This window comes from Glycine soja, chromosome 17 (genome assembly GCF_004193775.1).
Source record: "Glycine soja cultivar W05 chromosome 17, ASM419377v2, whole genome shotgun sequence".
NCBI lineage: Eukaryota > Viridiplantae > Streptophyta > Magnoliopsida > Fabales > Fabaceae > Glycine > Glycine soja.
The window spans coordinates 27,803,772-27,818,023 of NC_041018.1; the positions used below are offsets into that span (position 1 = coordinate 27,803,772).

Genomic DNA, 14,252 nt, shown 5'->3' on the forward strand with positions numbered 1-14,252 from the left:
ACCAGTACTAATTCTCAAATAACTAAATTTCAGCATAGGACAAGGAATCATAATTGAGAATGATTTTGTCTATCATGATGTGAGAGTTCACAAAGATTTGGTGTCTATCATGATGTGGTTCTGTCTTTAGTTTTAGTTCATGGATTGAAAATGACTCAGCTTTGTTGACCCATCTTGCTAACATTTTCTTTCAAGTCTTTGTTGTTAATTTGGCATGCCAAGAAAGTGTACGAGCTCGGGATGCACACACAACAACAAAACTAATCCTTGTACTTTGAAATAAACTCAACTTTGATGCCTCCTATGATGACATCTCCTTTTCCAACCTTAGGCACCAAAGTAACTAGCACAACATCGTCTTCTTCAACTTCTAAACAATCGAGCACTTTCGATATCCCTACCTTAAAACTTGTTACTTTGATATTATGGCCTTGTCCATGGAACAAATTAACAAAAGTTCCCACAAACTCTGTCTGATCTGGTTCACTCAAATTATCTTCATCATCATTAATATGAACATCAAACTTTACATATTTATCACTCCCATGTCTAGAACAATTCTTTGGTACTTGCTTATTCATGAAGGCTTCTCATGAACAATTCTTTGGTACTTGCTAGCTTATACGAAACTTTTCATGAACCACAAGTGTACATGAAGGCTAGATTATATGAAACTTACTGATGAGAAGACTTATCATCATTAGGGTCAAGTATATTGTAGTTTAGATCAACCACGTGAAATTTGCGTTACTTTGAGTGAATGAAATTGGTGATTGAATTTGCGGTACTCATTTGCAGATCATGGTTAGGACCAGAGGATTAGGTCGTGCCTTAGGTTAGGTTACTGGCAGAGGTGTGGGCAGAGGAGATCGTGATGATTCCAATGATGCTCTGCAGCGTCGACGGCCTACTGCATCCGCACGGAGGCAGTGAGTCGCTGTGACTGTGGCGCACGATGAGCCAGATGTTCAGGATGACTCGATGGAGGCACCAGCTGCTGTAGAGGACGTTGTGGCAAACATTCCTGCGGACACAGGCGCAGAGGCTGTTGAGGATGAGCATGAGGGATTTCCGGGTGGTCCGAGTGACCCATCCGTGTTGACCCAGTATGCGGATCACGTTGCTTGCAGCGTATGGACGGGAGAGGTATTTATACTATTTATTTTTAGTTACTTGTAAATTATACTTTATGATTGAAATTAGTTTTCCTTTAAATGATGATTTTAACGAATTTTGCGTTCCTTTATACTTCAATTCAGGAGCGTCCTGAATTGAAGCTATCCTCTCATGGGAGGAAGGTCCACAGTTTAGGCAGGCCTGCCCCTGCCATTGAGGGACTTGTTGCTGAAACAGGACTAAGTCCTCTGATCACGTGTTCGGTAGACACCGGCGATCGAGGACTTTTGTCCGCGTTTGTCGAGCGGTGGCACTGGGAGACGTCTAGTTTCCATCTCCCGGTGGGAGAGCTCACCATCACGTTGGACGACGTGTCCTCGCTTCTTCATCTTCCCGTGATTGGCGACTTACACGCTTTTGAGCCCTTGTATGTGGACGATGCGATTCAGATGCTGGTGGACTTATTGATGGTCTCTGTAGAGTCTGTTATGGCTGAGACAGCCCAGTGTCGTGGACCATACGTACGCCTGCAATGGGCACGTGATATATATGAGCGCCGATGCCAGGCAGGTCATTGGACAGCTGCGGCTCGCGCATATCTACTTCATCTTCTGGGTTACACTCTATTTGCTAACAAGAGTGCAACCAATGTCCATGTTGTCTACTTGGAGGCCCTTCATGACCTCAGTATGACGGAGAGGTACGCCTGGGGAGTGGCTGCTTTGGTGCATATGTACGACCAGCTGAACGATGCATCTATGAGCCACAACCGACAGCTTGGCGGTTACATCACACTGCTGCAGGTAACAAATATGTTTTTTATTCGTTCAGCCTCAACAATGTTCAACTTTAAATTTTGTTACACTTTCATTATTAATGTTTATAATTTTGATGTTACATCTGTCGTGCTGGATTTACGAGCACTTTCCGTTAGTCGTGGACTCCACTGCTGATCAGGAGTACGACGAGGATTCTCCGCGTGCGTGTAGGTGGATTGCGACCAAGAAGACCGTGAAGAGCATTCGTACGCCAACGTACAGGGAGCACTTGGACCGACTCCGGATTCCGGATGTCTGTTGAATCCCTTATGGGGAGCACCGGGAGGTCCGGGACTTCCACGTCAGATTGTGCTATTCCGGTCTCTTGCGCTGGGGTCTGTTGCTGTTTATTACCGAACGGAGAGGGTCGTGCGGCAGTTTGGCTACACGCAGACCATTCCTGCTCCTCCTGTCGATTCATGGGTCTCGTATGATGATATACACGACAGGTGGATGCACTACGAGGATCATATCGTTCCAACAGGTGAGGTGTGCGTTGTGTCAGACCAGTGTTCCAATGACTACATGGATTGGTTCTTCCGCATCTCCCATCCTTTCATGACACCAAGCCACGCATTAGATCCTCTGCCTCATGGTCACGCCCTGCAGCCCCGAGTCGTCCCTCAGGCCCCGCAGACGGATATCCCTCACGTGCCGGAGCCAGGAGCATCGTCGACATCTGCAGAGGAGCCTAGACATGCAGTGGTAAGTAATACTAATAATTTACGTCATTTACCTCAATATTTGCATAATAATTTGTGTAATCAGTTTGTTTTGTATGTAACAAGAAGTTTGTGATGACATTGCTAAGAGGTTGGAGCGCCATCTGAGTCTAGGGGTGGTCACGCCTGGCTCATCGACACATGAGGTGATCGAAGAATGCCTCAGGTTGGCCAGGAGTGTGACACAAGACCATCTAGTATATGTTAGGTCTAGACGCAGGCAGCGCACGGATCAGGCGTAGTTTATGTACATATTTTATATTGATATTCCATGTATATACATATATTGTACATGAACCCATTTCATGAGTATTGTTGGTTTTATGTATTTTCATTAGTAATGTTAGTTTTATTTATTTCCATTGATTGTGTATTCCATTTGAGTCTATATACACGCGTGTTATTAAAATGGTCTAGTTAACTTAGTTATAATATATGTAAATTATTATAAATGGTCTAGTTAACTTAGTTTACCAACTAATAAATAAAAATTTGAAATATAATTGAAATAAAGAAGTTGAAAAGGGTGTAGAAAAAAATAAATTAAACAAAAAATGGACATCATGAGTAGAGGTCATACAAAAAATTAAATTAATATTTTCGTACAAAAAAAATTAAACAAAAAATGGACATCATTCGTTATCTAAAATCCTTATTTTATATAACATACTAATATTTTTAAATTCTCTTATAATTACTATTTTTCCACTTATACTAATGATCATGTAAAAAAATGTATTATAAAGTAGTTAGTATTTTAATTTTTAATATAATACTAATTATTTTTTTATATTCTTTATAATATTAATGATATGATTAATTATAAAAATAAAAAATAAATTAATGATGATAATATTAATTTTATAAAATTATTATTATCTTTTATATATTTATTGATTTTTATTAATATGTATAAAATAACCTTAAACAATAATTATAATGGGACTGAGTAAGTATTTTAATATTATGTTCTAAACCAATTTATTCTAAAAAAAATATTAAAAAATTAATTATTTATAATAAATCAATATTTATAAATATATTATAATTAATAAATAAATAATTATATTTAATTATATTATAATTAATGAAATAAATATCTTTATAAATTATATTATAAAATAAATTATTATTTTTTCTTCTTACAGATCAACTTGATCCGTAAATTATCCGTAAGTCTCTTATGGATCAACTTACAAATCAACTTGATCCGTAAGAGAAACCAAGCAAGAACAATTTTATCATTTTTTTAGAATGCTAGGTGTACCAACAATAATGCTTGGGTGCACCTAACAAACTCCAACAAAAAATGCCATGACCGATAAGTTAATATTTCCATGGCAGATGCATATAACCCAAAATAATATTCACCATAACAGCCTGAATTTTCCTTCATAATTCATATCGTATAAGAGGAAGCAAAGATGCCATGCCTTTGGACATAATTACATAAACCCTTTGAAAACTTAATAAAAGAAGGATTAGTTACTAATTCTTATGATGATCGAGATAAATGATGGCATGGCATACTTTCCTCCAAGATTATCAAATCAAAATTCAAATCGTGAATCATTGAGCTAATTTTTGAATCATAAATCATAATTTGCATCGAATAGATTCAAAGACAATGAAAAATTACTAAAAATATATCATATAGATGACATATAATGTTCAATGTAAGATTTTAAACTGGAGATAGATGAAACAAGTTAACCAAAAACCTCACAAAACAATATTATTAGTTACGTGTTTTTGAAACTTCTAATTTAGAACAGAAAAAAAAAAATTAAATAGTTAAGTATAGTATATGTATTGAATGAGTTAGTGACAATAAGTAGAGGAATAATCAAATAGGCTAAGTTCAGAAGTGTTCCTTCAATTCAACAATTTAAGTGACTTTTCAAATTTTTTTCATGTGTTAGTGAAAGAAAAGTGAAAATATGGATCATAGAACCAATCGTTGAATCGAATCAATGATACGAAAATTACACTAATTCATTCATGTATCTCAAGATACAAAGTCATTTAAGATTCATCTTATGATAAGAATCGGTAGGTAGCTGAATTGTATTGAATCATAAGATTCGAATAATGTAATGTAAGATTCTAATAACTATGCTTTCCTCATCTTCAACTTTTTGTGAAAGAAAATAAATGGGAAAAAAAATAATTAATCAGGGGTGATAGCTTAAACCCCGACAACAAAATTTGAATGAAATGCTTATTGTAGCCTTCTCTTGCTCAGAATGCATACCGGTAGATGGCATCTGCTGCACCATCTTCATCATTGCTTAAACCAATTACATTAGCAACGGCTTTGGTCTTCTCTGATCCATTACTAAGTGCAATGCCTAGAGAAGCCAGCTCAAGCATCTCCATATCATTTTCCCCATCACCAATAGCCATTATCTGCACTTAAAAAAAATTAGAACGAATAAAAAGAAGGAATTCTATACGCATACACTAATAAATTATAAGACTTGACACCTCAAATCAGCAATATACTATAAACATCTCTGATTAATAAAATTCAAAAGAAATATGCCACACTGCCAAATGCAATCATGAAATCTTGCCATGGAAAACTTAGCTAGAATCTAACAGTTTACATTTAAACAATAAAAAATAGATCGGGAAAAATGTCATTCACCTGCTGTATTGTAACCAAAAAAAAATTCAACTGCTATATATATATATATATATATAGCAGCTGTATCTACAGTGATTAATCTCTAAAAACACGATTACTAAAAGATCCGAATATATTATAATGAAATATATAAATCTGGCAAAACAGTAGCCTTTTGAAATGAATATAATATTCATATATTATAGAAAAAATAAATGATCAAAATTAGACAAAAATAAAATAATAAAATTTTATTAAATAAAAGTAATGAAGTAATATTATAACAAGATAATAAATATCCAGACTTAAATATTAATACTAAGTAATATTATAATTGATAAAAAAATTATCATTATTAGCATAAAAAAGTATATAAATACTAAAAAATAAAAAATATTTAAATATTGTTGTAATTATTAAAAATTGTAAAATAATTTATCAAAAAAAGACAAATAAACAATAGAAAATAATAATAATAAAAATAGTATCTTGGACCAGACACCAAAAAAATATTAAAAAATAAAACAAAAAAAAGAGAAAAAAGATTAAACTAATTTTATAAAATTAAAAAAATTGAAAATTTATATAAGTTTTAGCCATATAAAGAAAGAAAAAAATTATTTAAAAATCAGAAAGAATAATAAATATTTTTAAATGATTATTATAATAATAATGAAAACCATTAAAGTACACACACATACATGTGTATTCTATTTGCCTATGTTCTTTTTAAAGCATTCTATTTCTTTTAAAATCAATATTCAGAATTCATCATGCTAATTATAAGTATATCATTTGTAAATTATATTAAACATAGCCTTTTTTAGAGAAATTTTATTAGACTCATTTTATGAATCATATTAAATTTTAAAAAAATCTCAACTTTTACGACAATGGCACTCCTACTTTTAACTCAAATATTACCACCCCTTCCATTTTTGTGAGTGAATAATGTTACTGTCAGAAGTCTTGGAGAGACAGATAATGCAATCAATGTAAGGTGAACTGATATTTGTGGTACCTCCTTAGCAGTAACCCCAAAATGATCTAGCAGCACTTTTACTCCATTCCCTTTCGATGTTCCCACAGGTACAATTTCCAGCATGTATGGCACAGCTTGAACAACAGAGGCACGACCTTTTGTTGCATCTGACCAGTACGGCCGCAAGGTAACATCCACCCTCTGGTCAGTGTCTAAGAAAATCATTTTCTGTAGAATCAAATGTAAAGTGTCAGCAATTGCAATATCTAAATGTGAAAAGTGAACAAAAAACGGAAGCACCACCAACAACAACAACCAAGCCATTTCTTACTTTGTGGAATTGGCTACAAGGATCAAATGATGCCATAAATCTTGTCTACAGACAATCTATTGACCTCTAAGTCCTTCTTAACGGTTTTGTCTTTACTTTTTCTTAGTCTCCCTACGCCTCTAGTGATTGGACTATCATCCATTTGATACACCATCCTTACCAAGACTTCAGCAAGTTTTCTCTACACATGCCCAAAACAACTAAGGCGGGTTTCTGCCATCTATTCTATCATAAGTGTTACCCCAACTGACAAGCAATCATAATAGATTTAGTTATGCTCATAAGGAGTTCTATTTGAGGACAGGGTGCAGTCAAACACAAATTCATGCAATATTTACTTGACGCAATAAAACTATATGGGCACCTTCAAAGGAAAATAAAAATGTACTTCTAAGGTTAAATGTCAAACTACAAATTATAAGTCATTGCTCCTTTGCTGGCATGAAAGACCTTTAGTGAGCAGTGAATAGCTACCTGTAATGAATTGTTAAGAATGCTATCGTTCAGCGTCCATGCATAAGTAATCAAAAGCTGAAACTAGAGAGCAAGGATTTGTCCTAGTGAATACCTGTATGTCAGCAGAAGCTAATAGATGTTCAACAGAAGGCATGACCTCAGCCTGTTAAAGTATCGCTGGCTAAGACACAAAGTAAATAGACAAATAGAATGAAACGAAGCGTATAAAAAAATAGATACCTTTGGTTCATGGTATATTGTATGCAGTGAATCAACTAATGGATCATGAAATAGGGTTAAGCAGCGCCCTTCACAAAATGCAATAAGTGGAACCTTATTCTCCAAAGAGTAAAGACAAGCCTGCATGTTACAGAAACACAGTTCTTTCTTTCATACAACGACAAGAATGAAAGTCCTGAATAAGTAATCATATATTCAGATTTGAAAGTTGGAATCCTCAATCTTTTTGTTATGTAGAAAACTGCATAAGAAAGTAATTCCACAGGTTCCTGAAAGTGTGCCAGATCAAAAATGTTATCCTTTTCTCGTTTGAGTAAAAAGAAAGCAAAACTTGAAAAAATTTTAGTCAGACAAACTTAAGCTGGTCACTAAGAGTTACATAAGCAATTAGGGGATACAGTGATAAACACTACACAGTCAAAAAAGCCATAGCTGACTTTTGCAACCAGGTCCAAAAGGACAAAGCAGTAGTATAGCATAACATGCTGAAATTTAATAAAGTATTTGTTGTTTCTTCTAGAGGAAAAGTTGTTCCAGGAAATGAATAAGGAGGGCTAATTGGCTAAAAAAGTTACCTCTCTACAGACATTTGGATCTAAGTTGCTCCTAAATATTTCCCGACCTTGTCTTCCATAAACAAGCAATCCCTGGAATCATGTGGTATGGAATATAAGGCACATGAAAATAAAAAGCAACCTGCAACAAAGAAACTATGAAAGAGGAACAGTTATATACAAAATTAAAGACAGACACTTCATGGTGTTGGTTATTCAATTAAACAATACAATGCTATATTCATCAATTTATTGATTTTATCAATTTAGGCCATGTACCCTTTGAATTTCTATTGTGCTTTAAAATGCACTGATGATATAGTTTTAGTGAATCAATATTAAGCTTCCATCAAAGAAGAATTATATAGTTTAGTGGCGACAACATCTTTATGGTGAAAAATCCATGCATAGATAGGTCAAACTGCCAAAAGAACCTGTATTATACACGACTTCTTACTCTGGTTGTTCTGATGACCACCATGTCTATAATAAGAGTTACATAAGCAATTAGGTATGTTTTTCTCTTCCAAATATCCTTTCGTTGCATTTGAAAGGAAGCTGGCCTCATTCAGTGTATCTGGAATGTTACAAAAAAGGATATGATATGGTCTATTAATTAAATCTTTCACTTAGGATATTAGCAAGCAGGAAATTATCTGATTTTACAAATTTCAGGGATTTCAATGGTATAGTTTTAGAAATCTTTAAAAATATGGTGAGATTTGTTACAATTTTTTTAAAAATAAACGGATTTTTCCCCCTTCCTAACTTTTTTATTTTGCTCTTGTTAGAGATATAATACAAGGGCAGGCCTTAGCACCATAGTTGTCAATCCCAAATAGCGGCACGGAGTGACCAACCCTGAAAATGCTATAGCTGGTAATAGAATGGCCATTATCTAACCAATTAGAGAGAGAAAAAAAAAATTAAGGGAGTGTTTGTTTGCAGAGAAATGAGCAGAAAATTAATGTGGGACCCACACTTTTACACCCTACTTTAATTCAAAACTTTTATCTCAATTCACTTTCTTTCCATTTCTTTCCATTCTACCGAATGGACCCTAAAGGCTAAAACTTAGAAGAGACCACAGCAAGCTGAAAGACCTGTTTTAGAGAGATTAAAAAACAGAACTTTAAAAAGAGTAATTTATTGTGTTGTGTTATTACCACACACAATGCCTTTATTTATAACAAGAATGGACACATAAATAGGGAAACCTAATAATGAATAATAAATAAGGAAATCTCTAATTTCAGCTATAAAAGTAAAGCATATCAATCATATCCTAAACGTATATTTCACAAGAACAATGCAGGAAGTCAGGGAAAGAACGGAGCATGGCAGCAAAAGTCATGGAGGGCCAGACAGAGCGGCAAGTTTGCTAGAAAATGGTCATAGGTCAGGGAAGACCAGAAGCAGAACAGAGGCAAATGTATGGCTAATCAACGTCAATTTTACAGACGCTAACTATCAAGATCAAGCTTGACATCTAGTGCATTGGGATGTGAACCCAATTGGAGTATATCTGAGCAATACTCATAACTCATAATATTATTTTTAAATTATTTTGATGGCCAAGTATACTATTTTGTTATAGGGAAAAAATAATTCTTTAATTATATCCAGAGAGAGAAATAGGATTGACCACAAAAGTCTGCATGATTTGATTTGTGCCAAATATAACCAACAGCTCAGATAAAGACCTGATCACAGAAATGAAATTGATCCAATTGCACTCTATAACATTTATGAGTGTAGCAACTAGCAAGTAATTAGTGGGAGAGACAGAGCATAATAATGAAGATTATAGGAATGAGCCAGTTTCAGATGATGATAGCACATGGAATTAGGAAACTATTTATGAGGCTTCAGGGGTTGGAAAGCCTAGAACCTATACTAGGCAGAATGCGGAAAATGAGAAAAAGAAAAGAGTCATTAAGTGGTGTTGCTTCTGTCCACCATGTTTCCTCCATATCCTGCATGTGCCATATTTATATGATGGATTTTTGGCTGGCCCTATAACCCGCCATAAATAACATAGGAGCGAAGTAAAATTCTCTTTGAAAGTTGGTCTGAACTCTGAACTAAAGTCCTAGTACATATCATATATGTATGGCTGTATGGACATATAAATACATAATATACAGAAAGATATGGAACTCATACAGTTCAATCAGGACAGAGCCAGAGTTCTAGTATGTATTTTTCATATAATTAGATCTGAAGAGAATGAAGTATTGACATATTAATCTAGGCATGTGGAAGAAAATATTAATAGATAGCATATATAAAAAATTCATAGTAAAAGCCTACATTTGTGGTTATCCATTAGTCATTCTATGAAATCTCCATAATGTCATCCTCAAGGTCATTTCACTTTCATCAAATAACAGATATCCATGTAGTGATTAATATGGCTTTGGCAACTTTATCGTCTATTTGGTCTAAGGAAATATTTTCTGTTTTTACTAATAATTAGAAAAATGCCACTTTGTTTTCTAGTTGCATCGCTGTGCTTTAAAATAATTTTACAGTAATAATTAACTGACAAATACTTCAAAATAGAAAACAAAGAGAAAACAATGTAGGATTTTTGTAATTATTATTGAAAACAAAAAACATTTCCTTAAAGTAACAGACTGTTACTATTTCTAAAATCTATTGCTGGGCTATTTTAATGACATTTAGGTAGCAAAACTATTTATAGTAAATTTTGATAGAGAATATTGAATAGGTGTTTACATGTATGCAAAATTGTTATACACAAACAAATGTACGAATATGTAAGAGAAGGGGTTATAATACTCAATAATGCTTTCGGTTACATATAAGGACAGCCTGGCTAAATCAAAAAGCATCATTAACATCAAAAGGGTACAGAAAAATTACCTGTAAGAAAACCCCAGGAGAAAATTCTGAAACAATGCCATCTTTTCCAGCTAAATCTACCATCTTAAAAATGTCTATCACAGCTGGACGAGCCTATTTCCCAAATTTCAAAACTAAAGATCAGAACATATTTTCAACCATATGAATGTCTAAGTTTATATTAGAAAATAGATCAAGATACATAGCAGTGGCAGAAACCAAGGATTGATATCTATTATCCGGTATAGAATAAATAATCGATATTAATATGACACCTGACAAAGAATGGATATATTAATCTTACTTTTCCAGTAGCTATCACAATTTTCACACCCCTGGATGTCGCCTCTCTCAAAGCATTGGCAGTTGTAGAAGAAATTTGACTTTTGCTGTTCAGCAATGTTCCTTTGTATATAATACAGGAGTCTATTAAAATCTAGATAAAAGACTAAGGAATATATAAAGAGTGTGCTTTGCTGCAATCTTACCATCCATATCACAGAAGATATAGCTGAACTTTGGTTTGTAAAATCTAAGACTGCCTTCTTTCTTCCTGTCTTTTGACAATTCATCTATAAGATTATTTCCCCATACACATTTTATGCAAGTGATAGTTACTTGAATTAGAGGAAAGGAAACATAACCAAAAAATTAGTCAAGTTGAGGATTGCTAAGGCATACTAGTAAAAAATACAATTACCATCTGAACTGTCTGGGTAAAAATTTGGATTTGTTTCAGCATCACATGCACTCTTTATTAGCCCTTTTCCTTTCCAATCAAGACTCTTTAAAAGGATGTCCTCCTCTCTTTCCATTTCTACTTCAGCCTCTTCACTTATTTCATGATCAAATCCCAAAAGATGTAACAAGCCATGAACCTGCAAAAAGATAAAGTATTTGATATTTTCAAGTTCATCTTTCAGTTCACACAACGTAGACATAGTATTAGAAGAAAAAATTCCAACATGCTCATTGTATTATCTTTTTGAACTAGTACACACCCATGCTGAGAAGTAAATGAAACTCCAGCTCACTTTCCACTTATGCTGGCAGGAGAAGACATACCATAATCTAACACAATAAAGTTCAGAACCAGAGAGAAAATAGTAAGAATATCATGACACAAACCATGAGGATTCGGATCTCATCAAGAAGAGTATGTCCTCTTTCCTCGGCTTGTCTTGCCGCTGTCTCAACCGAAATTATAATATCACCCAACATAAGCTGTAAACAACGGAATTCATCACATAGTGAGCATCCCAACACATAAGTTCTAAACTTTATTTATTGTATACAATACAACACCCTGCACAATTTATAATCAGCAAGACAATGCAATTCTTACAATAGGAATCTTGAGCCCAGGTACATGTTGCGACATTGACAGAACATCCGTGGCATGATCTTCATTTCTCCATTCCTTATTAAGTTTTTGTATAAACTCATCATTGCAAAGAAGTACTGATAACTCAACACTATCAAACCCACCAACATCACTTATAGCAGTGTCTCGTGTTTTATACCCCAAACCTTTCAAACCATCAAACGCTAGTTTCATCGCCATTGGAACATTTAGTCGAAGCAACTCTGCAATGCTCTGTACCCAGTAAAAACAAAGAGGCAAAAAAAAATGAATGATGCAGAACTCCAATACAAACATTGCTTTTTCACATAAATTCATAAAAAAAAAAAAAAATCTAGAGGATACATAAGAGTTTATATGGATTATGGAGTTTATTTGAACTTAACATATAAGCACTTAAGCAAGTGTTTCATCAAGCTGTCTTGTAATCTTCTAAGAGCACCTCCATTGATACACTTAAAGTGAAGATTATTAACTCACTTTTAATGGATCCTACCATGATACATCAGATTTAAGAATTACTCCAATAATACAATCATTTAAGAACATGAAATGGGTCCCACTCCCAAATTTAATCATCTCACATGATTTTTTTTTCAATCATAAGAACCAGTTGCTTGTATAAGAACCGTTGCATACAGTCGAAAATCATGTCAACCTCCTCCAATGGATCCTGAGTAAAAACCAGTTCTTAAACTTAAGAACCTCAAAAGCAAGGTTTTTTTAGTTGCAGTCACGGTCGTAGACATGTAAAAACCTTGCTCATAAGAACTTCCATTGGTTGGAGATGCTCTAACATGCAATAAGCTTACATGTGTTTAGCTCTATATTGAATAAGTGTCTAATTAAGTCCAGAACTCAAGCAATTTCACAAGATTTCAATTAGGCAAAACTAATCATCAAGGTTTTAAATATCCGTTGTGGTCGCGTTGTGGTTTTGTCGTGTTTGTTAATATCACGGCAAATCGCGGATAAATGTGACCAATACGGTGCCAATTGCGGTCGCAGCCAGTTAAAAAACCTTGATGCGGCACAAATCATTGATGCAGACCGATATTTAAAACCTTGCTAATCAAGCATGCATGATGCATGCAAGCAAACTTGATACTAGTTATGACCCTATCAACTCAGTTTCTAATACAGATAAATTAAAAATGAATAAAAAAAACCATAAAATTTCGGTGTGCAGTACCAAAATTTCAGGATCGTCAGGCAAATCTTCTTCGATGCAAATCTCGACGCAGAGTTGAAGCTCCTTGCCTTTGCTCTTGGGCGGCGCTCTTCTCCTCGCCTTCCGGTACTCCCTCTGCTCGGTGCGGACTCCCGCCACTGGCCGCCGCCGCGTCGCTGCTTCTTCGCCCGCGCACCGCGCGAGGGCGTGAAAGGTGCGGCCGAAAAGCGAGGATTTGGAGGGCAGAGAAACGCCGCAGCGAGAGGTAGCGATGCCGGATGAGCGGTGGAAATGAGGGGGCTGAGTGGCGCACGTGACGGCACGCGCCATGGCGTGGAGAGGAGGAGGAGGGTGGCGGAGGAGGTGGGAGAAACGGGGAAGAAGCATGAAAGAACGGAGTTTCCCACCAAATGGTTGTTGGAATATGCTTTGTTTGGGCTTTTTGAGGCCTTGAGCGAGGGAGGTAGCGCGACAGCGACCTTAGGGAGGCAGTGACAAGACTCAGGACTGTGTAACAGTGTTTTGGGGGCTTTGATTGGTTTTCAAGTTTAAAAAGGCTAAAGCTTCCTTCCCCCGCCTTCAGATTAAGCAGCACTATGAATGAAAAATACTTGATAGGACTGATAACAATGGAATAAATTAAAGGGTCTAACTCCCATTGAACCGATGCTTTAGTGTTGTAAATTTGCGGTATCATGGTTAATGCTACTGTGTTCAATTCTTATAAATAAAAAAAATAGAACAAATTTCATAATTTTTTTTAAAGTTTGTTGTATTTACGAATGTATCTTTTCTTTTTAAAGTCATTACATTGCCACCCCTAATATAATAGTGTTAAGCTATCATTTGAAAATTAAAAATATCTATATTAAATTTTAATTCATTTTTAGAAAAATCTGAAATTGTTCTTGATGGCTAAGTTATTTAAATAGAGAGAAATTTTTATCCCATGCAACTGTGCTAGGTCGTCTTCTCTGCACAGCCAAAGGTGGAGTCGTGCAC

At 35.0% G+C, this 14,252-nt stretch overlaps 1 protein-coding gene and 1 pseudogene across 6 annotated transcripts; one reads left to right on the top strand and one right to left on the bottom strand.

Annotated features, from left to right (window-relative positions):
* The first annotated feature begins 801 nt into the window (after positions 1-801).
* Positions 802-2,898, top strand: LOC114393408 (annotated as a pseudogene).
* A 1,732-nt stretch (positions 2,899-4,630) lies between these two features.
* LOC114391444 (endoribonuclease YBEY, chloroplastic-like) lies at positions 4,631-13,871 on the bottom strand. 6 transcript variants are annotated; one of them, XM_028352454.1, is made up of 12 exons: positions 13,272-13,866; positions 12,062-12,313; positions 11,845-11,940; positions 11,417-11,594; positions 11,205-11,288; positions 11,021-11,121; positions 10,738-10,830; positions 7,870-7,941; positions 7,295-7,414; positions 7,167-7,217; positions 6,307-6,495; positions 4,631-5,065 (listed from the first exon to the last, which is right to left on the bottom strand). In XM_028352454.1, the coding sequence occupies exons 1-12, from the start codon at positions 13,635-13,637 to the stop codon at positions 4,898-4,900; spliced, it is 1,770 nt and encodes a 589-aa protein (XP_028208255.1). In that variant the 5' UTR covers positions 13,638-13,866; the 3' UTR covers positions 4,631-4,897. The 6 variants fall into 6 exon arrangements, 5 of the variants coding, with proteins under 5 accessions (XP_028208255.1, XP_028208256.1, XP_028208257.1 ...); XM_028352455.1 differs by having other exon boundaries at positions 11,205-11,273; positions 13,272-13,865; XR_003662165.1 differs by lacking the exon at positions 4,631-5,065 and adding an exon at positions 6,599-7,072 and having other exon boundaries at positions 6,387-6,495; positions 13,272-13,871.
* Between the last annotated feature and the right edge of the window lie 381 nt (positions 13,872-14,252).